Raw genomic sequence first — 25599 nt, forward strand, 5'->3', positions numbered from 1 at the left:
TCCAGCCTCCTGATGTTGTGAAATGGAATACAGTAGTCTCTGATTATCCACAGTTTCATTTTCTTTGGTTTTAGAGTTGCACACACTCAACTATAGTCCAAAAACATTAAGTGGTAATTTCCAGGAAAAAAAACCCTTATAAATTCTAAATTATGAGTCTTTCTGAGAAGCATGATGAAATCTCATGCCATCCCACCTGGGATGTGAATCACCACTTTGATCAGCATATCCATGTTGATATATCTACACTAGTCATTTAACAGTTATCTTTGTTATCAGATCTAATGTCATAGGTATCACAGTGCTTGTGTTCAATTAACCCAGAAAGCAACAGTATTGAGCAAAAGAGGCACCAAGGGGATAAAGCATGGAAGGACAGATTAACTTTGGTAGTAAGTCACAATGCTGCAGAGCATATTAAAAAAAAAACAAACAACACAATATAATACATACAGATGGTACCTGACTTATGGTAGTTTAACTTATGATTTTTTGACTTTCCAATTTGTTTTTAAGGAGTAATCACAACATAAATGAAGGAACATCTGTATTGAGTTTAGTACTATCCAAGGTTTCAGGTCTCTACTGGGAATCTTAGAAAGTAGCCTGAGATAAGGGGAAATGACTGTTACAGAAACTGATGTAGCATGATGCTGTGGTTTTTGAAATGCTATCAGTATTAGTAGAAGGCATCTTTTTTCCCCCTGTAATGTGTGGTTTGGGATAACTTTTTCCTCACTTTCCAGTGCTCCTAAGGGAGCTAAGCAATACTTAAACATGCACCAGGAAAGTCAAATGTTTAAATGCACATGGATTTAAGGAGAATAAGCTATGAAGGAAAAGAATGGGAAAGTAAGTGGGATACAGTGGTGGGGAAAGAGGAAGACATTTGAGAAAAGTGAGAAATTTGAATGTGAACTTCATAAGAGGAAGAACCCCCCCATATCTATTACATGTGGAGCAGAATCTAACACATAAGGGGGACTGAGTGAAATTATTGAACAGGTCATGGAATTATGGGCAACTGCTGAATGGATGTATATTACAAGGGTTAGGGCAGCTGAAGAGTCACATCCATTCCAATTCAGGTGCAGGAGCTGAAAGCCCCTAGTGAGCAGCATCTGTAGGATCTGCTTCAGCTTTTACATGGAAGGTACATTCTTGCCAGGCATTCTCTACCAATGACGAACATACAGTGGGGCATACTGGGGTCTGAACACAGGGAAGAAGCCATTTCTGCCCAGTGTGATCTTCTCTAAGAGTCATTTTGCTCTGAAGTTCATTTTTAGGTTGGTCGATCTGTCTGCCAGATCTGCATTATGATCTTAGGCTCTTTTTGCCCAATCCTGCTTCCTCTTTCAGAGATACCCTCCCCTTGCAATTTCTTATACTTTTAATTCTGTTTTAATGTATTCTTGCTGAAGGATCAAAATGACACAAGGGGTGACATTGTGCCTTGAAGTCTCATCATTCCTTTAATACAGGACAAATAGTCAGATTTTTAGTTATTCTGGGTTCAGTCTTCCCTGGTCTCAACAGTCTTTGTGGTGGAGGTTTCGCATCCAAGTGTGATTACAGATTAGTGTTAGAACATGAACTGTTATTTCACCTGTAAAAGAAGACGGGTGCAGAAACTGAAAATAATCATTTAGAAGCTTTCATAACAATTTCCCATTTGGTATGACATTAGTGACCAGTGAACTGGTTTTCTTGAACAGTATATAGATTAGTTTGGATGTTGTTGAATTCATATGGTTATCCCTGTTGTATGAACTGTGTATTAGTCATTTGCAGCAGGGCCAAATTCCAGACTGTGTTAATATTTTTTAAATATTTATTTTTTGTTTTAGGTGGACACAGTATCTTTATTTTACATTTTTTTTTTTATGTGGTGCTGAGGATTGAACCCAGTGCCTCATGCAGGCTAGGTGAGTGCTCTACCACTGAGCCACAACCCCAGCCCGTCTATGTTAATATTTTAAGCTTAGTTTGGTAATAGTGATCCAACAGTGTATAATCTGGAGTTGACTTCTTTCACCAACACATAATTTAAAATTAATAACTTTAAATAAAAATTGTTGAAACTGGCAACTAATGGATAATTGATGATGAATTTTGAAAATATGGCATAATTTGTTTCATTTTAGAAAAAAGTTAAAGAATTGATATTCTTAGTGCCTTGAAACAGCTTTAAAATCTCTTATTTCTATCAATGTACCTATGTGAGAGATTTTTTTCTATTGTTAATGTGAAAATAGAAAATTTAAAAATACATGGTATCCCCTGCAAACTCTTCAAGAAGCTGTCTTTAATCCAAGTATAGAAAACAAACCAGAAACAAGTTCATATGGCACTTTAAGAACTTGGCACTTTAACTATTGACACTCCATGATTGTGTAAAGCACTAGGCATTTCATACATGGAATTGCAATTTCATGAGAAACTTTTTGTTGAATTATGAATGTGGAACAATAAAAAGTTACGGATGTCAAATAGTTCAGTTCGAACAATATGTAATTTGGGGAATTATTTTTTTTTCTTTGAAATGCAACTTTACATGTACTGAAACGAATAATTAAAAACCTGAGATTGTATTTTGCACATCTTTTTTTTTTTTCATTATTCTGGTAACTCATTTTTCCCGTATTTACGAAAGTATCTCTTACCGATGTACTGGAAAAATAAAGAACTCATCCGTCACCACGTAAGTGGCTCTGAGGCTAATTTTGAGACAGAGTGCCGTGAAGAACCAGGCCCCGGAACACTTCGGCCAAAGCAAAATTTTTAGTAACTAACATTTCTATCCTCAATTTGTATTTAGACAAATACAAGTCTAGATAAAAGTGCCCGGAGTCCCTCCTCAAGGGAATTTCACGTAGCTGGGCGGAGACACTCGAGAGCCCTGTCTTCCGGAACTGAGTAGAGGGGCGGGGCGTGTAGCGTGAGGTCATCGGAGAGCGACGATCGCCCTGCAGGCAGAGCCGGCGCGTTACTGATGTCATCATCGCCCGACAGCGTTCAGAGAGTCTGGAGTGCACCGCTCAGAGGTATTATTCAAAGTTGGGGTTGAGTCTTTTAGGTACGCCTGCGAATGTCTGCTTCTCTGTCCTGGATTACCCTATCGTTTTCTGGCCAGACCGGGAGGATTCGGGTCGGGGCTGCCTCGCCTTCCTGGAATGCGATCTGTCACGGCCGAGCTTTGCGGGTGGCATTCGCAGGACCCCCACTTCCGCTTGTCCTGGGATTCCTTGCCGACTTTTGCTTATCGTAGCCCCTCACTTTCCTCTCTGGTTCCGTTTTCTTTTCCCCCTTCGCTCGTTAACTCTGCCTTTCAAATATCGGAAGGCGAGAAATAAAAATATATGGCTTCCAAGTGAATTTTCAGCCTTTTCAGCGAGAAGGGCCAAAGTGGAAAGTGTAGGGGAGTAACTTTCCTATATTACCTTCGTTTATCAATCGCATTCATGATTGCAGATTGCCTGCCGCTGTTAGATCAGCCCATCTGAATAATGGGCTAATTTCACTTTTCAGCTGAAATCCGTAGTGAATAATTACAAAGCAGTTTTCTTTTTCAGTGTGAGTCAAACTTCTGTTAGCAAATAACTTACGTGACTTTGTTTGTTGACTGCAATTAAATTTTGGCTTGATAAAGATGTTTCTATCCGAATAAGATGATTTTGGTTCGTTTATTCACCTATTTGGACTTTTTAATAGTAGACTGAACCAAGACTTAAACCATGTTTTTGATTCAGAAATAATAGGTTTTATCCATTGAAGTTCAGCGAATAGTTTGTGGCTTGTGGAAATGATAGAATTCATTTTTTTGTTGGAATATAAAATGACAAAGTGTGAATCATGGATTATCAAAATAATCTGAATAGCTGCTTTCAAATTGCCTCACAAATCAGAGGCATATACTTTTTTTTTATTAACAGCTTTTAACTTTTCATATGGCTCTTCATGTATATTATCTCATCTATTTCCAAACATTTGATTCTTTAAATATGACTCTAAATAGTCCACATTGGATTAGGGTTTTTGATCATTTTCAGTTTAATAAAATAATACCAACTATTACTAGCAAATGTTTTGAGTGTTAACTGAACCAAGTACTGTTTTAATAGCATACCTATATTATTCATTCAATTTGCACAAGAACCCTGTATAGTATTATTGTTAATTTAGAGAAGAGATGATTGTAATAAACAAGTTTCATGTATTTTCAAAGGTAATTTTGTTGCTTTGTGTTTATAATTTTGAAAACTCTTTAAATTACATTGAAAAGAAGTAAATTGCTTCCAATCTGATGTAATTACTTATCTCTATTTTGAGCAACCTCCTTGTAACTTATATATTTTTTATTATAAAACTTTGGGACATATTTGCTTTTAGAATTTATTTATTAGAAAAGGAAGAATCTTTTATTTTCTCATGGATTGTATTGTATTCATGAAGGAGAATTACAGATGACACTAACATAGACTCAGTTTGTCCAAGACAGCAATATTTATTGAGAACTTGTATGTACATTTCACTATTATTTTCTAAGATAATATAGTATTTAAAAGAACATCTGAAAATGTTTCTCTAGTTCTAAAACACAATGATATGTATGTTGAATTTTTTTCTCTTAGTTCATAACTGTGTATAACTCTACTTGGTATAGAGATGGAAACAGTCCCCAAATGTACAGTATGACATTTTTTCTTTTGGGTTCATGTAGTAACTTCCTAATAGCTGTAGGTCCAAACTACAATCTGATAAGATTCTCTAAAAGTTGGTTCCAGTTTACTTTGATTGGTTTTAATCCATAGAAACTGCTTTGGAGTTTGAATTTTAACCTCTTTCTGAGTTAGTGATCTATGATGCTGGGTAGCAGTAAGATAGTTCCCAGTCAGCCACATGATCATGAGGGTAAACAACTGATACTCCACAGTGAACTGTATTCAATGAATTATGTAAGATATGCAGCATTTTATTATAACAGAGGCATAGTGTTAGAAGATTTTGCCCAATTGAAAGCTAAGTAAGTGTTCTGAGTATCTTTAAGGTAGGCAAGGCTAAGCTATGTTTGGTAGGTTAGATATATTAAATACATTTTCAACTTGTTATTTTTAACTTAAAATGGGTTTATTGGTATATAACCCCATTGTTAGCTGAGGAGTATCTGTAGTTATTAAGTACCTAGTATCTGTAGTTGGTAAATGTCTATATGTGACAAGATTAGTGATATGGAGGTAACAAATTTGATTCAAAATCCTGCCTTGAAGAAAGAGCCTAGCAAGTAAACAACAAATGAGAAGTTCTGAGCAAAGGAACAATGTGATCCTGACTTAAGTTTTAATAGGATCACACTGATTGCTGTGCTAAGAATAGCTTATTGGATGATGGGGTAGATGAAAACCAGGAGACTAATTAGGGAGATGTTGTAATAATTCAGATGAGATGATAGCATCTTAACTAGATGGAAAGAAGTTAAGGTAAATAGCAGTACAATTTTGGATGCATTTTGTATATGAAGCCAACAGAATTTGCTTACATATTGAATGTGGTTTGTGAGAACAACATAATTGTCAGTTTTGAGCCTGAGCCACTAGAAGAGTGGAATTGCCTTTTACTGAGATGTGGAAAACTGTGGGAAGGGCAGGCTTGTGGGAGAAGATTAGGAGTTCAGTTATGACATGTTCAGTTTGAGATATGTTAGTCATCCAAGTGGAGATGTTGAGTAGGCAGTTGGATATATGGAGTCTGGAGTTCAGGGGGAGTGGTCGTTGCTCCAAACAAACATTTGGGAGTTGTCATTGAACAGATGGTATTTAAAGTTGTGACTTTGGCACTAGTCATTAAAGCAGTGAATGTAGATAGAAAAGAGAAGCAGCAGCTGAGCCCTCAGGTGTTTAGAATTTTCCTATTAGGAAGGTGAGGAAGAACTAGCAGGAGGCAGACTGGACAGCCAGCAAGGGAAAAGGACAATTTTGAGTCAGGTATCGTGGAATTCAGGGTGGAATAATGTGTTCAGTTTTGTCAGATGCATCTGATGGATCAGGTAAAATGAGGATTGACACCTTTGGATTTATCGAGATACATGTGGAATATTACTGATGGGTATGTGATATGTGATAACTCTTAAGTCTGGAGAAGCAGTCACACACCAGTATATAACTATATTATGGGTGTATTCAGAGAACCTTGAGAGTGAAGCTGAGGAACAGATTACTTTTATTTGGGAGATATGGAAGTCTTTTTACAGAGGAAGGGGCATTTGATGTGGATAATAAGTTTGTTTAGCCCCCCCCCCCCCCAAAATGAGTAGAGGTATGGGGAGGACTTTTCCAAGTAGAGGGAAAGGACTGTGAAACGACTTCCCTTCTTTCTCTTTCTTCACAGCCACACCTACCCGTCAGCTATTTTATGCTTTGGCAAGTCTTCTTTATATCTACTAGCCAATTCCCGGTTTTGGGTAACCTTGTAGCTCCAGGCCTACTAGGTAACTTGTGGGGATTTTAGTTATGTAGTTAATGACAGGAAAGAAGTTGAGTGTGATATTAGGGGGTGCGGGAAAGATGGGAATCCAGGCTGGAAGTGTGAGAGGGATAGACTTTGAAGGACCTTCTGTGTTTTGTAAAATAAGATTTTTTTCCCCCTAAAAGAATAAGGAATCATTGTAGTGATTTGTGAGGGATGCTTGTCCATTGGATTTCGATTCCATTCCACTGAACTTTACCACTTATTAGTCCTGTGACCTAAGTCCCTGTGGTGTTGTCAATAAAGTGCGGCTATTATCTGTTCCCATTTATAGAGTTGTCATGAAGACTCCCCCCTCTACTGTTTTTGTCCACTTCACTGTCATTCAGAATACTTTTTTTCTTCTTCATTTTTAAGAGTACTTTCTTAAAAGAAGTACTCAGTCTACCCTCAGATTAGGTCCCATGCATTAGTTTATAGCCTCAAGGCACCATTCATTTCATGTCATTGTTGTAATTTTATATTTCTGTGATTATTTGATTAATGTTTATCATCTGTACTAAATGTAAGCCTAGTGCAGGCAAGTTTTTGTTCTCTTATGGTTTAGATATGAGATTTTCCCCAAAAGCTCATGTGTGAGACAGTGCAAGGAAGTTTAGAGGTGAAATGATTGGGTTATGAAAGCTTAATCAGCTTAATCCACTTGAATGAATTAACTGGGTGGTAACTGTAGGCAGGCAAGGTGTGACTTAAGAAGGTGGGTAATTTGGGGCATGCCTTTGGGGTACATGTTTTGTTCCTGGTGAGTAGAACAGTCTGTTTTCTGATTGCTTTGTCCTGGGCTGCTTTTCTGCCCTGATGTTCTGTCTCAACTCGGCACAAAACAACGGAGTAGGCCATCTGTGGACTGAGAACTCTGAAATTGTGAGCGCAAAATAAACTTTTCTTCCTCTAAAATTGTTCTTGTTACAGCAATGAAAAAACTGACTAAAACATATTCCAAGTTTCAGGACAATATGTCATCAATACTAAATAAATATCTATTGAATAAATAAGTCCTTAATGTCTGGCAGGTGGTAAATGCTCAGTGGATGTTATTCATTTACAAGGCATTGTGCATTGTGTGCAGATGAAGGAGTCAAGGATCAATAAAAGAATTGCCGGGTAACTGAGAGGTGAAACCAGTGGTGGTTGGGTAGCATTAATTTGTGTTCTTTTGTGAGTTTCTTTAGGGATGTTCAGTAGGCCCAGAGCTAAAATGGTTACCAGGACTAAGAAGTAGCTAACAAGGCCAGAGAAATGTTAAAGACTTCCAGAAGTAACTTGGAAATAGCTGACTGGGAGGAAGGGAGCCAGAAGAGGCTTTTGTACCCTGGGAATAGAGAGAATATGGCCTTTTGGTGGCTAGAAAATTTAGATGTAAGGAAGTGAATACATTCATATGGTTCTTTGAATATAATAGAACTGAAGTATATGGGTTTCATTTAGCTGCTAAGTAGTGGGAAATGACACTTTATCTGGCCTATTGGGGAATAAGGTAAATTTCAAAATTTAAGATAATTGAAGTTTTCATTTGTAAACATGTAATTATGTTACTCAATTCATTTAAAAATCAATTCAGAGAATGTAATATAATATGCTCTTGTGCTCATACATACAGTCATCCTGTGTGTGTGAGAGGCCCTGGGGAGTACATCACTATGACACAGCCTACTCAAGGAGCTTGTAGTCAAACGGAAAGTCAAGTAAATAAATAAACAGACATTATAAGATAGCGTTTTAATTGACATGACAGCTTGTAGGTGTGTTTATCCATATAGAGAGAATGGAAAGAGGGCACTCAGGAATCTTCATTGGCTAAAGTGAAACCGTATCTTCAAAGAGAAGCAGGATTTGAACAAAGTGGAATTGCAAGGGCATTTCAGTACAGAGAACCACCTGGTGAAAGTTTAGAGAGAGAATATGGTGCATTTGGAAAGCTGCCATCAAGTCTTCAGTTAGAGGATTGGAGGAGGACAAAAATGAGGTTAGACATGCAAGGGCCACTTTATAATGACCTAGTATCCATGCTTAGGGATTTGGAATTATCTTCTAGATCGTGGGGAACTATTGCAGAATTTTAGGCAGGGGAGTACCATGATAGGACTATTTTTGCAGAAAAATCATGTTTTGTAATATTCTGAAATTGAGAGTGGGGAAAAATTGGCAGTAGGGAGACTACTCAAAGGCTATTGAAAAGCTAGTCAGTGAGAATGTAGGAAAGTCTATGGTGTAGGGACATTAAGAAAGCCATAATGACAGAAATGGTTGAATTTGGGGCCTGAGAGTCAGGAGTGACTTGGGGGTTTTTGCCTGGGCTGACACTCAGAATAGAGGGGAGGAGGTAGCTGATGATGTCAGTTTCAGATGTGGTGCTATGCCCCCTTATTTTTCTCCTGTGGGTACTTGGTTTCTCTAATCAGTGAGAGGAGGGGCAGAAGAGTGACAGTATGTCCTGTAGGGATACCAGCTGCTGGGCACTGTGTCCCCCCACACCCTCTTCTCCTTATTCTCAGCCAGATCTTACTGAGCACATTTTCTCATGTTCTCTCCATCTCTGTCTGTCCTTGCAGGAAGAATAGGTAGAAGGGCAAGGAGGACAAAGGCAGATGAGTTCTTCCTCCTTTTTGGAAGTTTTCCTGTGCACAGCCTTAGGCCCTTCTGTGAGGAGTAACTAAGTTAAGGTGTATGGAGTGCTGAGAATAGGGCCTGGCAAGTGGTGCTTTTCAAGCTATTGCTGGATCCTAAGGTCATTGCTTGATCCTAGGGTCAGAGTTGCACAGTGAGGTGTTCCTGCACTTTCCCTGCAGAAGTAATAGATAAATCAGTAGAACTGGGAAGAATTTCTGATATAGAAGAGGCTTTATTTTAAGCCTGCCTTGCCTTTAGTTAGGAACAAAGCAAGTGGTCTTAGTGTAATGAGGGCAGTTATTCTTATTGCCTTGCTCTCAGTGTTCACCCTAACCCATTTTAACAATAAAAAGCTGCTTATTGGTGCTTAGGGATGGGGAATAATAGCAGAAAACATCCCCACAATGTTCTGGAGGGGCAAACTATTTTCTAATAGGAAAATTGGATGAAAAAAGTCACATTTAAATAAAGATCTTTTGTGATTTAAAAAAAATACTTGTATTTATTAAAAATCAGATATTTTATAAAATATACCTTTATTTAAATTTGGTGGTTGTTTATTTTATATTACAAATTAAAAATTTTTTGAAAAAAAATTAAGCAAGAATTAAATGAGTCCGCTTTGATCCTATTTCCTAATCCCTGCCCCTTCTCAAAGGGTTAAGTATCTATTTCCTTTATAGATCTCCTTCCAAACCCTTTTTTATGTATATGCAAGTACAGATTTAAAAAAAACCCTGAAGACATATTTTAGGCACATTTTTGGTTATTTATAATGTTCCATGACTTTTTTCACTTCTCATTGGGTGTCATTGCACATAGACTTCTTTAATTTTAATGGTCATATAGTATTCCCATGGACCGATGGATGTTACTGTAATTCGTTTAACCATTTCCTTATCAATAAAAATTTAGGTTGTTTCTAGTGTTTTTGTTGTAGTTTATTTGCATTCAACAAATTTTATTGTTTATTGACTACCAGGCAGTGCTTGTGAATAAAATGCAAATCCCTGCTCTCATTATTAATTCCTTCTTTTGGTGGTAGACAGATAATAAATTAATAAAAATTTGATGGATGTCAGATGCTGTTAAGTAACATAAGGGGTGGAAGGAGTTGGGGAGTGAGGTGAGGGGAGTGCATTTTTAAATGGGGTGGACAGGAAAGATTCACCACTAGGTGACATTTGAGCAGAGGTCTGGTGAAGGTGGTGTAATGAGCTCTGGAGCTGTTGGTCAGGGAGGAGGAGAGGAAGGCAGCATTCTAGGAAAGGGAGAAGTACAAAGGTCTCGAGGTAGACACATTTCCTGATGCCAAGTGAGGAAGAGCAGTGGGGCTGTTGTGGCTGGAATGAAATGAGCAAGGGGAGAATGGGAGGGGATGAAGTCACAGAAGATGAGCATTGTGTTTGGACCTCTTTTTACACTATAAGTATTTTGTCTTTTATTCTGAATGAGGTGGCAAGCCTTTGGAAATTTCTGAGTAGAGACGTGGCTTTTTCTGCTTTTGAATGGTCACTCTCCTTTCTTGATAAGAGACTGTTTTTCCTAGCTGCAAAGAGGCCATTCAGGTGGCTTTTGCAACAGTCCAGGTAAGACATGAGGGTGGTTTGCACCAGGGTGGTAGCAGTGCAGTGGTAGGAAGGGATTTGATTCTGATTTGATATATGTTAAAGATGAGGTGAGAATAAACAAGCAGGGATCTCTGAAATTTTGGGTCTAAACTGTTAGAAAGTTGGGCCTCAACAATTGAAAAAATTGTCTTGAAATGAGATGGGGAAGACTGTCATAGACAAGATTAGGAATTTGGTATTGAGCCTGTTAAAATTGAGAATTTATTAGCTATCCAATCAGAGAAATGAAGTAAGCAGTTGGAAATGTAAATTTAGAGTTCTGAGGAAAGATCAGGGCTGGAGACAAACCTGGGAGTTCTCAGTTAATTGATGCAATTTAAATCTCTTAGCTCACCTAGGAATAAGTTTGATAGAGAAGAAAAGAGGCAAGGACAGTCTTTGGGCACTTCAAGGTTAAGAGGCTGAGGGCAAGAGAAGAATGCATTAGAGAGACCAAATAACCAGCCAGCGAAGTGGAGGAGCAACCAAGAAAATGTGATGTTCTAGAAACCAGGTGGAGGGAGATGATGTCAAATGATGAGAACTGAGAGTTGGATGTTGAGTTTAACAGTGTGGCAGTACGAGTGACCTTGAAGAGCAATTGCTAGGAAAAAAGTAGGGAGTCTATTTGGAGGGGATGAGAGAAAGAAAGGAGAAAATAAGAGACTGTTAACATAAGCAACCCATTTGAGGAGTGTTTTCTAAAAGGGAGAAAGGAAATGGGGCTGTAGCTAGAGGGTGTGTTAGTGGGCTGTGACAAAATACCGAAGACAATCAACTTGTAAGGAGGAGACGTTTATTTTGGCTCACAGTTTCAGAAGTTTCAGCTCATGGTTACTTTGCTCTAAAGCTTTTGGGCCTGTGATGAGTCTGAATATTATAGTGGGAAGTAACAGAGCAAAGTTGTCACTTCATGGTGGCCAAGAAGAGAGGGAAGGAGGGGCTGGTGTCCCAATACTCCTCTTAAGGGCATGCCATGCTCATGACCTGACTAGGCCTTATCTCCTAAAGGTTTCACCACCTCACAGAAGTGCCATAGGCTCGGGTCCAAGCCTTCTAGCCTATAGGCCTTTGGGGGACATTTAAGATTGAAGCCATGACAGAGAAAGACATAAGTCATGGTGTTTCTTTTGTTTCTTGTCTTTGATGGAAAAATAAAATATTTTAAGCTTATGGGTAATGATCTAGCAAAGGGAAAAACTGATGCAAGAGAGTGGGAAAAATTCAGAGAAGAGTTTGAAGCCGATTTTAATACATTCACGTACATATTTATAAGGATTTCTGTAGGCGAGATGCTTAAAAGGATTTCCTGAGTCAAAGGGCAAGTGTACTAAAAATGCTCTACTAATTTATATTCTGCCTAGCATTGAACATTCCTTATTTTTAAAGTTATTGCCAACCTAGTAAGTGATGATAATCTGTCTAATCCTTTTTTATATTTTGGCAAGTATTTTCTCCTGGCTGTCTTTGGCCTTTTAATTTTGCTTATAGTATTCTTTTTACCATGTAGACGATTTTTCTTTCAGTTTTTATGTATTTAAGGCTGTCAGCCATTTCCTTTTAAAATATTTGAGTTTCATTTGGATGATATAAATAATTTTCCTTCTTTTTAAAAATTTTGAGCCACAGTCTTACTAAGTTGTCTAGGCTGGCCTAAAATTTGTGATTCTCCTGCCTCAGCCTCCCAAATATGATATTTTGTATATTCTTCTAATATGGTTATACATTTACATTTTTAATTCATCTTGAGTTTCTTTTTTGGATATTATGAAATAGGCATTTAAATTTTCCATTTCTTTTCTATATTCTTAAACAGTTAAATTCCATAAGAATAATTGCTTCCTAAAGGTCCTCTAGGTCTGGAGCCTTTCCAGAGAGTAGGTCTTTCACTACTTTGTACTTTTTTCCCTATAGTTAATGGTCTAAATACTTTCTTCTGGTTTTGGTAATTGATTTTTTTTCCCTCCAGAACATCATTCTTTTTATTTATATTTTCAAATTTATTGGTTTCAAATTGTATGTAGAGGAAATGCTAATGAGTCTTTATTTTAATTTAATTTTATTTTTTTTATTGGTTGTTTAAAACATTACAAAAAAGCTCTTGACATATCATATTTCATACATTAGATTCAAGTGGGTTATGAACTCCCATTTTTAACCCAAATACAGATTGCAGAATCACATCGGTTACACATCCACATTTTTACATAATGCCCTATTAGTAACTGTTCCTGGGAAAGCTGGGAATGGAACCACCATTTGACCCAGCTATTGCCCTTCTCGGACTATTCCCTGAAGACCTTAAAAGAGCGTATTACAGGGATACTGCCACATCGATGTTCATAGCAGCACAATTCACAATAGCTAGACTGTGGAACCAACCCAGATGCCCTTCAGTAGATGAATGGATAAAAAAAATGTGGCATTTATACACCATGGAGTATTACGCAGCACTAAAAAATGACAAAATCATGGAATTTGCAGGGAAATGGATGGCACTAGAGCAGATTATGCTTAGTGAAGCTAGCCAATCCCTAAAAAACAAATACCAAATGTCTTCTTTGATATAGTGAGAGCAACTAAGAACAGAGCAGGGAGGAAGAGCAGGAAGAAAAGATTAACATTAAACAGAGACATGAGGTGGGAGGGAAAGGGAGAGAAAAGGGAAATTGCATGGAAATGGAGGGAGACCCTCATTGTTATAGTAGAGGATAGGAAAGGTAGCTAATGAGTCTTCTCTGCATGTGCAGTAGATCCCTGTACTTTCACTTTCATGCAGGTGAGGAGTGCTGGAGCTACCCTTTGGTTTAGCTGTTTTCAGCCCTTATGGTCCTTAGGGGTTATTCCTAGATTCTCATTCTGATTTTTTTGAGAAGTTCCTTGGCTCTGCTTCCTATCAGTTTGATCTTACCTGCTCTGCTTACAGAATTTCTGCTGTTGAGGTCTGTTGATGGGTATGTGACCTTCTTAGTTTCCAATGTTTTTATTTTTATATATTTTAATTTTTATATATTTTAATTTTTTCTGTCATTTTGGAGGGATTTCATGAGGGATGAAAGGTCAGTGCATATTTTCATTTAACCTTTTGGGATAAGAAGTCACAGTTCTTTGCTGTATGGTTTTATTTTTATTATAGTCATTTGTTTAGTTGCTGGTTGAACAGTAGTTGGATAGTAACTTCACAGCTCAAGTAGTGACAGGTGATTTCATTTTTTTTTTTTAATGAAACCAGAAGTCTTGGTGGAATATATTCATTGAGAAGAAATGTTAATTTATTATGACTAAATATTCAAGTAGTACTTTTGAAACCTAAAAGACATAGCATAACATTTAGAACTGTAAGGTGCCTTACAAAGGTCATTAGACCAACTGCCTTGTTTTATGGATGAGGAATTTGAGGCCCAGAGAGAGTCAGCGATTTATCTAAGGTGACAAAGTCAGTGATCAAGCAAGGTGGAAAACCCAGTCTTATTACTTCCATTCTGCTGGGCTCTTTGCTACTATTCACTTTATTGCTGTTCTCTTTAGCCATGTAATAAGAATTTTTGTAACCTAAAGATGTTACACATGACTTGGAGTTGCTTCTGGAATTTGGTCTTAGGTACTTCATTTAATGCATTGTGTGGATTTCACTTTTTCTCACATAAATATTAATTATTGTGATTTAAGTATGAATTTTCAAAGAATGGACTGTTAGGGTATGCTCTACTCTAAGTGAAAACCATATAGTTTATTTTTTCTTCAAGTTTATTATCTGCTTATAGACTTTATGAGATTTATGGACTTTGTGAATTTCTTATTAATATTTTAAAGAAGCTCAAGGAATATAAATATAGGCTTGAGAAATAATTTTGGTGATAAATGATCAGTGTTTTTCAGACCTAAGATGTCTAATTTTTTAGTTTAATATAACATCCTGCTAGATCACCACTTAAATTTAGAAAGGCTAAGATATGTAAGCTTTTCAAAGAAAAGTACTTTGCTTATTTTTTCAGCAGGCATTAGGAGATGTATTTTGTAAATTTCATTGCTTTTCTTGGTCTTTACTAAACTTCAACAGAAAATTTTTAAAATGTAGAATTTTGATTATTGATATCTCATATTTGTAATCAAGTTTTTTTTAAAGAGAGAGAAAATTTTTTAATATTTATTTTTCTTTAGTTTTCGGCAGACACAACATCTTCATTTTATTTTATGTGGTGCTGAGGATCGAACCCAGCGCTACGCGCATGCCAGGCGAGCGCGCTACCGCTTGAGCCATATCCCCAGCCCCTGTAATCAATTTTTTAAAAGTATTGAACATTTGATATGTGTAGCATTAGTGGACAAAAGTGGGTTATTTTCTTTTTGTCCTCCCAAGCAGTTTAAGAAGGGAAGCTGGAATAAAGTTGCTCTAGAATTGCATTCTGAGAATATTTGTTTAATTAACTGCTTTTTTTAATCTTTTAGTGCTTTTGAAATAAATGAAATTTTTATTTTTTGGCAAACTAAAGAACAAGCTCTGTTTCCATTATGAACTCTCAGAACTAATTTTTTTCCAGTTGGTCATAATGGCAGATGAAGAAATTAATGAAGACTATCCGGTAGAAATTCATGAGTATTTGTCAGCGTTTGAGAATTCCATTGGTGCTGTGGATGAGATGCTGAAGACCATGATGTCTGTTTCTAGAAATGAGTTGTTGCAGAAGGTATTTTAAGAATGTAATTCCTAAAAGTGAGTTTCATAAGACAGAACTTTGTCTTATGAAACGTATGTAAGAAACAACAAACAGATTAGTGAGTTTTGCTTCTTTTTCCTTTGATTTCAATTTTTTAAGTGTTTGGTATTTTGGGGGGGGGGAGAACAATAAAACTCCAGCCTTAGGAAATACTTCCTAACTATATTTTCATGTTGATTTGGTTTTCAAAAACAAGGAGCACTTACAGCATCCTTTTTGACAGACTCTATTTTTGACCTTTTAAGTATTACAATGATGTTATCAGGGTTTCTGGAAACTCTGTAGGACAAAAAGAGTGAATTGACTTTGACAGTCTAAAACAAATCTCATTATGTTTCTTCTGTCTTTGGTATTGCTTAAGCATGTTAGCCTGCTTCTTATACATAGATGCATCATGTACAGTGTTTATATTGAAAAATTGCTTTTGACATACAAGTCCAGATGATAACTTCTGAAATTAAAATAATTCAGAAGAATTTTTCTTGGATTATATTCATTCCTTGTTTAACTAAAGATGATACTCTGAAGTGAAAATTTGTGGGCAAAAATCACTGGTTAAGAAAATTTCTTTTTGTAAATTATGTCCAGATCATATGGTTATTGCATTATAGGAAGTAAAAAAAAAAAAAAGCATATTTCTTTGATATATTGTGCTTGGTGAAAGTTTGAAATGTTATCTGATGGTATTCAAAGTTTGTGTATTTATTCTTTCTTTTTTTGCTCTCTTTTTTATTAGTTGGACCCGCTTGAACAAGCGAAAGTGGATTTAGTTTCTGCGTACACATTAAATTCAATGTTTTGGGGTATGTATACTACATTGGAGTTAATTAGAAAGCAAATATATATTGTGTTAAAGATGATTTATTTTTTAAATGATAGCAAAATATATGTTTATACTGTATAGTGATTTTAATAGTCAGATATTTAATTTTTAAAAATCATAATACTGGGTTTCTATGAGCCACACATAAATTTAATACTACATAGAGGATGAATAATTTAAAATTTAATCAACCATCCAAGTTGCTGTCCTTTTTTTGTGAATAATTGGGATTTCTTTAGTTGGGGTGCTCTTATTAATGCATAACACCAATTTATTCCATGAAATCTTTCTCTTATAGTTTATTTGGCAACTCAAGGAGTGAATCCTAAGGAACATCCAGTAAAGCAGGAACTGGTAAGTTTTCAGTTAATTTATTTTCATTTTATATATGTATTGTTGTGTTTCTGAAGTTTCAGTTATACTATCTTTATCATACTAATCATGGAGAACAAAATTAGAGTCAAAATTATCATAGTGAGTCAGATCTTACACGTCTTTATTTTTTCTTTCTCTTACCTTTGTCAGAGAATTGGTGTTCCATATATTATATAAATCTCTGGATGGGAAAATGTTAGGGTTCTAGTAATTATTTATAACTTTCATATTATTTTTCCTATAAATTCTTAAAATCCTGTTCATCTCTAGGGCTACTTTTTTTTTTTTTTTTTTTAACTCTTACACAATTCTTAAAAGTATATTCTAGTTGATTTACTAGCAAAGACGGGAAAGTTTCTCCCCCACCTTTTCAATTCCTCCATTAATTCATTTTCTCAGCAGTAAAGAATCCAGTTCAGCAACAAAGCTAAAAGCTTTTTTGGCACCAGCTGTATGTGTACTGTCCAGTAATTCTGCATTAGTGACATATTTACAACCTGTAATAAATCTTCTAGGTTTGTCTTTGTATTCCATTTAGATGTATAAGTATAGTATATAAGGTCTGATATCTTGGAGTTTTTGCTGACTTCAAATATTAAATCAAATCATTCAATTTGAAGGGAAAAATTAGAAATCAGACTTATGGTTACCTTGACTTGGCTTTATGAATAAGAATATTAATAAATTTATTTTTTGTGTTTGTAAAACATAAAGTGTGTGTGTGTGTGTGTGTATATATATATATATATATATATATATATTTATATATATGAAATATACTTGACTTTATATTCTTGTTCTTAAGTCTTATGGTAATTGATATGTATGTTATTTACAACTTAGTGAAGCACTTGGTCATTTCTTTCTTTATTTTTTTAAAGTGTATACCAGACTTGTTTTCATTTTTTTAATGTGTGGACTAAGGCATTTTCTTCTTTTAAATTCCTTGAAGTAAAAATAAATTTATCTTAAAATTCAGCAATCGTGAAAAATATTTAAAGCAGAAGCAATATAATATGCAGATTTTGGTTTGACCAATGATACTGGTTTTAAACCTTAAGAAACATAGGTTGTATCATCTGTTTTCCACTTTCTAATACAGACTTTACATTTATAAAATATCTTTTTTTCCTTTTAATGCAAAATTATTTAGAGTACTCTTTGTAAAAGGATGGGATCATTTGTCTTCTGCCTCAGAAACCACTGTGTAGAGAGTACATTAATATTCTGAACAGAGTTGGCAAATAAAAAGCATACAAAAACCAATTCCTCTTTTCTGACCTTGTTACAGACATTACTAACTGATCACAGAGTTAGTGTTTTGCTGTATATATCATAAATGGGGAAAGGGTTTGAAAATTAATCACTTTATTCATTCAACACATATTTGAATCCTGCTGGGAGCCAGGCATTATTTCCAAGTGAGATGATTCCTCATTGAACTAAACTGAGAAATGTGGCAGACACCATACTGTATGAGATGGAGGGGGACAAACAATAAACACAATAAAATAAATAATAAATGTATATGACTGTAGTATCTTAAGAAGTTTTATGTGTTATGGGAAAAAAAGGAAAATATGAGCAGGGAAAGGAGGCTTAGAGTTCTTGGGTAGGATTACAGTTTTAAATGGAGAAGTCAGGGCCTCATTGCCAAGGTTAACAGTTGAGCAGAGAAGAAGAGAGGAAGTGGCTGTGTGGATATTTGAGAAAGATCATTTTAGGCGGTGGAATAAACAGGGTGAAGGCCCCAAGGCAGGGCTGGGTTGTGGGTATGCTGCCCTTGGTGTCTACTATTGTAAGACTGTGACTTTGTTATCAGAGAAATAGGGAGCTAGTAGAGGATTCTGAGCTGAGTTTCTAGCCTTTTACAGCGAAAAAATGTAAGGTTCTACATTTTTCTTTGTATGTTTATGTAACTGTTTTGATTATTTTAGTGAAACTTTCTTTTAAGCAGTGATCAATCATTTAATATGCTATTTTATGACTGTCATCAACTTTATTTCTCCATTTGAAGTATAGGATAGCCATTTATGCTGATTAATGGTCTCAGAAGATTCAAAGTGGCCCAGTAACGTATTATGTTTCTCACCTTGTAAAGTCTGATTAGAACCGTATATTTTATTAGAAAATTTCATGCACTTATCAATCAAAATCATGAAATTGAATAAAAGAGCTCGTATTTTCTTTCTTCCTATTTTAATTGTGACACTGGAAAGTAATAAAAAATAAATGGCTAAATACTGCCTCATCTATTTTCTGTTTAGAAAAACCAAAGGAGAATTTCGTTTGTATGTTACAAATATATGGGAACTCAGATTTTAGATTTTAGACTTTAGATACAAAACAGTTACTATGTACGTTTAATTTAATACTAATTTGAAAAATTTATAACTACATATGAACAATTCAGTGTGTTAGTAGTGGTGTGTATGGTTCTTTCTCTGTGAAAACACTCAGAACACTTCTGAAATGACTTTTTAATGTCTGTCTTTTTCATAGACTGTGAACTCCAGAAAGCATGGAGCATGTTTATCCTGTTCACTTGCATTTGCTAGCACCATGCATTAATAGGCAATAAATACCTATCTGTTGAATTTAACTGAGGGTATAGCATGATAAAACTTGGTGGTGGTGAACAGCTCAGTAAATCCATTGCCTTTTTTTCTTTTTGTTTCTAAGGAAAGAATCAGAGTATACATGAACAGAGTCAAGGAAATAACAGACAAGAAAAAGGCCGGGAAGCTGGACAGAGGTGCAGCTTCAAGATTTGTAAAAAATGCCCTCTGGGAACCAAAACCTAAAAATGCATCAAAAGTTGCCAATAAAGGAAAAAATAAAAATTAAATTTTTAATTTTGATGTACACATATACAAAAAGTACATCATTTTTATTGTTTCACAAAATACATGATTATGTGGCAATGTAAGATTTAAATGTATTCCTTTTTAAATTCACATGTAAATTTAAACTTTAAATTTGTAATGCTAAATACATTTATCCCCCAAAAGATTAAGTTGTCTTTATTGATTTTCCTGTAGAGCACCATGAAGTTTTTAACATTGTGATATATATTTTATATTTAAAGTTTACCATCTCTTTTGATGAGATACTTATTTCTTTATGTTGCTCAATCTTGAAAATATCCCTTTATAAGCAACTGTGAAATTTAAGTTAAATGTTCTTTGTAAACATTTGTACTATTTTAAATGAATAATGACCTATGAAGTATGTATCTGTAGGCTGAAGTTATAAGTCCATCTGTTTTCATTATATGATATTAAGAATGAAATGACTTAAAGGTCTACTTTTGTGTGTGTGTGTTCTTAATTCATCATGTTTTCATGATTTTAGGAATTATTGCTTTTTTGATATTCAAAGAGTGAAATTAAACTAAGGTCGTACTTTAATTCTTGGCTTGTTGCCTCTATGTCCCATTTAAAATAAAATATATTCTAATTAACTTTAGGTGGAAAATAAGGTTGTATGTTGATGGCTGAATTTTGGCCTGATGGTTGTATAATAAAGGTTGTCAATGGTGTGTAGTCGACCTGGTTATTTTTCTCATTTGAGTAAATATGCCCTCCAAATTAGGAAGATAGGTTTTAGAATTCATTCTTCGGTTCTCCTGATCTAATTCTTTCAGATTATTTGATTACATGTGGCTAAGGCAGCATTAAGTATATACAAGTGTTTTGGAACAACTTTCTTTGTTACATAATGGCACTTAAGCAGAGGAGAAATCCAAAGGAGATTACACTATGTTCATGTTCTGATTTATTTTTCTGATATATTTGTTACAGAGAATTCTACATATTAAACCTTTTTTGAATGTCTACGCCCATGAATTTTAATTATATGCCCTTAATGCTTCCATTCTTTGAGTCCACATCATTATGTGCAGGATTGCCAAGTCTAGTAAAGTACTTTAATTTTTGAAAAAAAGGAGTTGTTAAAATTTTCTGTGTAATTAATTCTCTATAAGTAATCTTGAATAAATGGATTTCTTGATTTATGGTAGCAGATATTGGAAATGGTCTTAAAATATAATGGATTTTGTGAAGAATGTTGAACTCTTTCTGTGATCCACAAAGAAGTCACTGATGGATGCAGAAAGTCTTGTGGCTCTGATGGCAGACACTTTTTGAAGTGTAAGAACATTTTTGAACATTTTTAGTTATTTCACTCTTGCCACCTTCACTCTCAAATTTCTAGCTGCTTTTATAAGTAACTTCATGAGAAAAACAGGTGTTAAGATCAAATGTAGTATGTATATGGTTTATTGCAAAGAAACTTATAACTTGGAATTTCTGTGTAATTTAAACTTTCTTAGAAAATGTTTTAAGTGGAAAATGTCATAAAATGGTAGAAAATCATTAGCCAAATTATTGGTTTGTGAAAGTCCAACTCTACATTTTGTTAGGTTGGAGATTCTTAAGTAAATAATTATTTTAGTGCTTATTAATAGGAATAAAAATAGCTTGAGCATATTCCATTTTATTAAATGTAATTTAAATTTAAATTTATTTATAACAAGGGACTAATTGATGGTAGTGCGTTGGTTATGTATTCACTCGTTGTTTGTTTATTCCTTCCACAAACATACTTAATGACATTTGTATTGCCGGAATCTGTGCTAGGAGCTAGGTTCCAAAGAAGACAACTCCAGCCTTTATCTCATTTTTATAAAGTATTATAAGAAAATTAGTCTTTTATTTCAGTGTTTCAGAATTACTGGAAAATTTATGACAAATTGTGCTCATTAGCCTTAGTGAGAACCATAAAGGGTGATGGGTTGATCTATTCAACTATGATGCAGTTATTGTTAACACAGTTTCTTCCAAATGACAATCCACTTTAAGTTTAGATGTTAATTACATCTTTTATTAATCTCTTTGGGAATTGAGAAGTTGGAGAGGTCACGACTATCGATATTTTAAAGTTTAGAATTATAGACTATTAATCTCATCCTGAACAATGAGATCTTGTCTCTTAATATTATTCTAAGTAAAAATTTCTTGTTCATAGTTGCAGGATGGGAATTCATTTCAGCAAAGTAGAATATGCTAAGAGAAAAATTGAAGCTTGAATTATGGTTTACATTCCAGGAATTAGGAGGTTATGTCAAATTGATGGGTTTTTAAGAAACTGCAGATTAAAAAATTTTTCTACTTAGCTATTAAATCTGGATGGGTATTATTTCTAAATAAGACTTTTAAAATCGACTTGAATGTAGGAAATGCTTAAAAATGGACAATATATTGAGTGTAGATACCTTTTTCTTAAGTGAGTCATTGGAAAAAAAGGTACTTGAGGACTCAGTTAATGATACAGTTAAATCATAATTTTATGTAATAAATTATCAAAAATGCTGATAAATTTATTTCTGATAATTTATACAAAGTGACATGAACTGAGAAAATTTAAATTTGAGACTCATGAATAAGTTTGGTATATAAAGGGAAGAAGAAAAAACACAGATGTCTCATTTTTTTCTTTTATAGCATAGTTAGTAAACTTGTTTGGGTAAATTCAGTGGCTCTTTTACTGAATGCTCTTGGAAGCAACCTATTTTATGAATGTGATGTGAATATATTTTACTAATGTAAACATTTCTCTTGTATTCTAATATAAAATTCTTCAGTTTGGAAATATTAACACTATTTTATTTATATGTTAACATTTTATAATTGTCATTAGCAATCATGTTAAGGGAAAAGTATAGTGGACTATAATATAGTCCATTATATGAATTTGTTCTTCTTGATTAATTTGCTATTATATCACTTAATAACAGGGTTTTAAGAAAATGCTTTGAACGTTTTTTGTTTGCAGGTTTGTTTTCCTGTCAAAGGGAGCTAACAACACAGCATACTCCTTGAAACAGCATCCTCTGACTTGATGTGCTTTTTTAAAGTGCTTATTTTTGTAAAACTATCCAGAAAAGGGAAAGCTATAGTGGTAGCTATTGGCAATTGAAACTTCAATTTTTACTTCCACCCTCCTCCCATCAAGATTAAAAACTAACCTGCTCTGGTCTTAAAAAGTAGAAAGAAGATGCTGGATTTTACTCCCCCTTCTTCCAATAAACCTAGACGTTTAGCAAATGTATCATGGCAGAATAGCTACATGCAAGATGTCAATTTCACAGTGATTTATTTCAGACAGTATACCAAATTTGATGGTAGAAAAATAAGCTTTTATAAATGAAACATTTAAAAGACTCTTATTATTTGCTTTTCAGTTTAGTGTTGCCTTTAAGGTACACCATTTCAGTTTGGCAGCTACAATAAATGACTGGAGGAAATTGAAGATGATAATTCAACATTTCAAGATGCTGCTGCTGAAATGAATATAGACCTACCCAGGGCTTGGATTTAAAGTTTATAGTCATGATATTTTAAAGCCAAGTACCCAGGAAATTCATGGTGATAAGATTTGAATGAGATGATTAGGAGAAATAGGGAAGAATACCTTCAGTTCCTTGTTATGTAGGTATTATCTATTGAGGTGCCATGTTGAAAAATTTTATTGCTAATAGCTTGTTATATACAATTTGCTATAGAGGACAATTCATCTTGGTTCTCCTTATTCAAAAAGGTTTGTTTATTAAAATAAAAAAAAATATTAGAACAGGAATCACCCCCAATTTAGTGCTATAGCAATGGATTACTGATAGGCCATATTATAATGTACATGGCTAATGTTTCATTTGGTGACCTTTGATCTACTTATTCCTTGACTTGTTTAAGTTGAAATCATTTGCTATTGTAGTTCTGATGCTCTAATTTTTCCCTTAAGAAAGGAATCATTATTTAAATGTATGTATGGTAGCTACAGGTTTTTGTGGATTTTGACATTTATGGCTTTTAATATTTGTGATTTTTTTACTACTTGTGAGTGACTTTTGGAGGCCTGGGAAGTATATAATATTAAGTAATTTTGCCGGGGAATAGTCTTAATTCCTGCTCAATTTCATGCAGGGAGGTAAGACTCTGCTAATGAGTCTAGCCAGCCTCTCAACATGCAGTTTTTTCCCTTCCTTGCGGCCTCATTCACTCAATCACTCATTCAGTAAATACTTATTGAACACCTGTGCACCAGCTTCTCTTTTAGGCACAGAAAATTTAGAAGTTATGTAAACATGGTTGTAGTGCTTGGGAGCCATCACAATTTCTTTTTTCTTTTTGTGGTACTGAAGATGAACGAAGGGACTTGCTGAATGCTTAGAAATGCTTGACCATTGAGCTACACCCCTTGTTCCAAATTTTTTATCATGTGAAAAATGGTTGCTATGGGTTGAATTGTGTTTCCCCAAAATTCATATATCGAAGTCCTGAGCCTCAGTACCTCATGTTGTTTATAAATGGGGTCATTACAGATATCATTAATGAAGATAAGGTCATTAGGATGTGTCCTAATTTGATACAAGTGTCCTTATAAAAAGGGGAAATTGGACACAGGCAGACCACACACAAGGAGAATACCATGTGAAATGAAGCCAGAGATTGGGGTAATGTTTTTCTAGGTTAAGGAACACCAAAGATGCAGCCAGCAAAGTACCAGAAGCCAGTTGAGAGGCTTGGAACAGGTTGTCAGTCCTCAGAAAGAACGAACCACGCTGACATCCTAGACCTCCAGCCTCCTCAACTGTGAGACAGTGCATTTCTGATGTTGGAGCTACCGTGTGCAGCACCTATTGGATGCTCTAGCAAACAAACACAAAGCCCATTAGACGAAGCTACGAAAAACATGAATAACCTGGGTGTGAGAGTATGGATAAGATACTTTGACACAAGGTGAAAATATCATTTTTTGGGAGTGGCTGGGTGGGGGGTGGAACCTGGAACCTATATAAACTTAAGGGGAGTATTTTTGAATTTGGCAAAGATCTCAGGACTTCTGCCTGGATTGTCAAGGGTCTGTTACACTCTTTCTGAAGCCAAATGTACAGAATTTTCTAACATACTGTCAGGTGTGATTGAGTGCCATCTTTTAAACTTTGTTATCTTGTTTGAAGAAACTCATTTCCCTGAAGGAAGGAAAACCCTGTCAGGATTCCATGGAGAGGAGATTTTCACCAGCCTATTATTATCATGGGCCACATGGTCCTTGTCCTAATGCAATGCAGCAGCCAGATTCAAATAATGAATATAAATATATAAAATATCTTACACAAGTTGTGTGTCATTTGTACTCTCAGATGAGTACATACCACTTAAAAAATTTCACATGTAACTCATCTGGATAGAGATGTGTTTTTAAAATGTCTTTTCTCCCCCTCACAATTTTTATAGTGCACTATTAAATTTTCTTTCTTTAAAGATAGAACATTCAGAAGTGGGTTACTCTTTAATGATTTGGGCCCCATTTACTTTTTAGTATTATATACACTGTGTTTTGGTTTTCAGCTTTTAGAATCAGTTGGTAGATAAAACATGATAATTAAGAATGTTTTAAGTGAAATGGACCTTGAGAATGTAAAAGTAAAGGTATAATAGAAGTAAATTTGAGACGGTGGAGAGAGAAGAGAGCATTCTTACATGGGGCGAAATTCAGTTGCCAGACAAAACTGATGAACAAATAAGGCTTTAAGGAGGTTTTAAATTGCAAAGGTAGCTAGGTGCGGTTGCACACACTTGTAATCCCAGCGACTCAGGAGGCTGAGGCAGGAGGATTGCCAGATTTGAGGCCAGCCTCAGCAACTTAGTGACATCCTAAGTGACTTAGTGAGACCCTGCCTCAAAATAAAGAGGACTGGGGATGCATAGCTTAGAGATAGAGCTCTGGGTTCAATCCCTAGTACAACAACAAAGCAATATTATTCTTTTTAGTTCTACCAAAAATTAGAAGGAATTTTTCTATGTATATTTATGAAAATACTTAAGTGAATCCCACCATGTGCCCACCCACAAGAATGGGGTCCTAATTAGAATAA

At 35.1% G+C, this 25599-nt stretch overlaps 1 protein-coding gene across 2 annotated transcripts; it reads left to right on the forward strand.

Moving 5' to 3' along the window:
* The first annotated feature begins 2929 nt into the window (after positions 1-2929).
* On the forward strand, positions 2930-20202 carry C1d (C1D nuclear receptor corepressor). Of its 2 annotated transcripts, none has more exons than XM_015479586.2 (5): positions 2930-3047; positions 15287-15433; positions 16200-16266; positions 16585-16640; positions 19344-20202. In XM_015479586.2, exons 2-5 carry the CDS (start codon positions 15296-15298, stop codon positions 19506-19508), a joined length of 426 nt encoding a protein of 141 aa, XP_015335072.1. In that variant the 5' UTR covers positions 2930-3047; positions 15287-15295; the 3' UTR covers positions 19509-20202. The 2 variants fall into 2 exon arrangements, with proteins under 2 accessions (XP_015335072.1, XP_015335075.1); XM_015479589.2 differs by having other exon boundaries at positions 2986-3079.
* The last annotated feature ends 5397 nt before the right edge of the window (positions 20203-25599 follow it).

The sequence above is a fragment of the Marmota marmota genome, unplaced genomic scaffold (genome assembly GCF_001458135.2).
Source record: "Marmota marmota marmota unplaced genomic scaffold, marMar, whole genome shotgun sequence".
NCBI classification, from domain to species: Eukaryota; Metazoa; Chordata; class Mammalia; order Rodentia; family Sciuridae; genus Marmota; species Marmota marmota.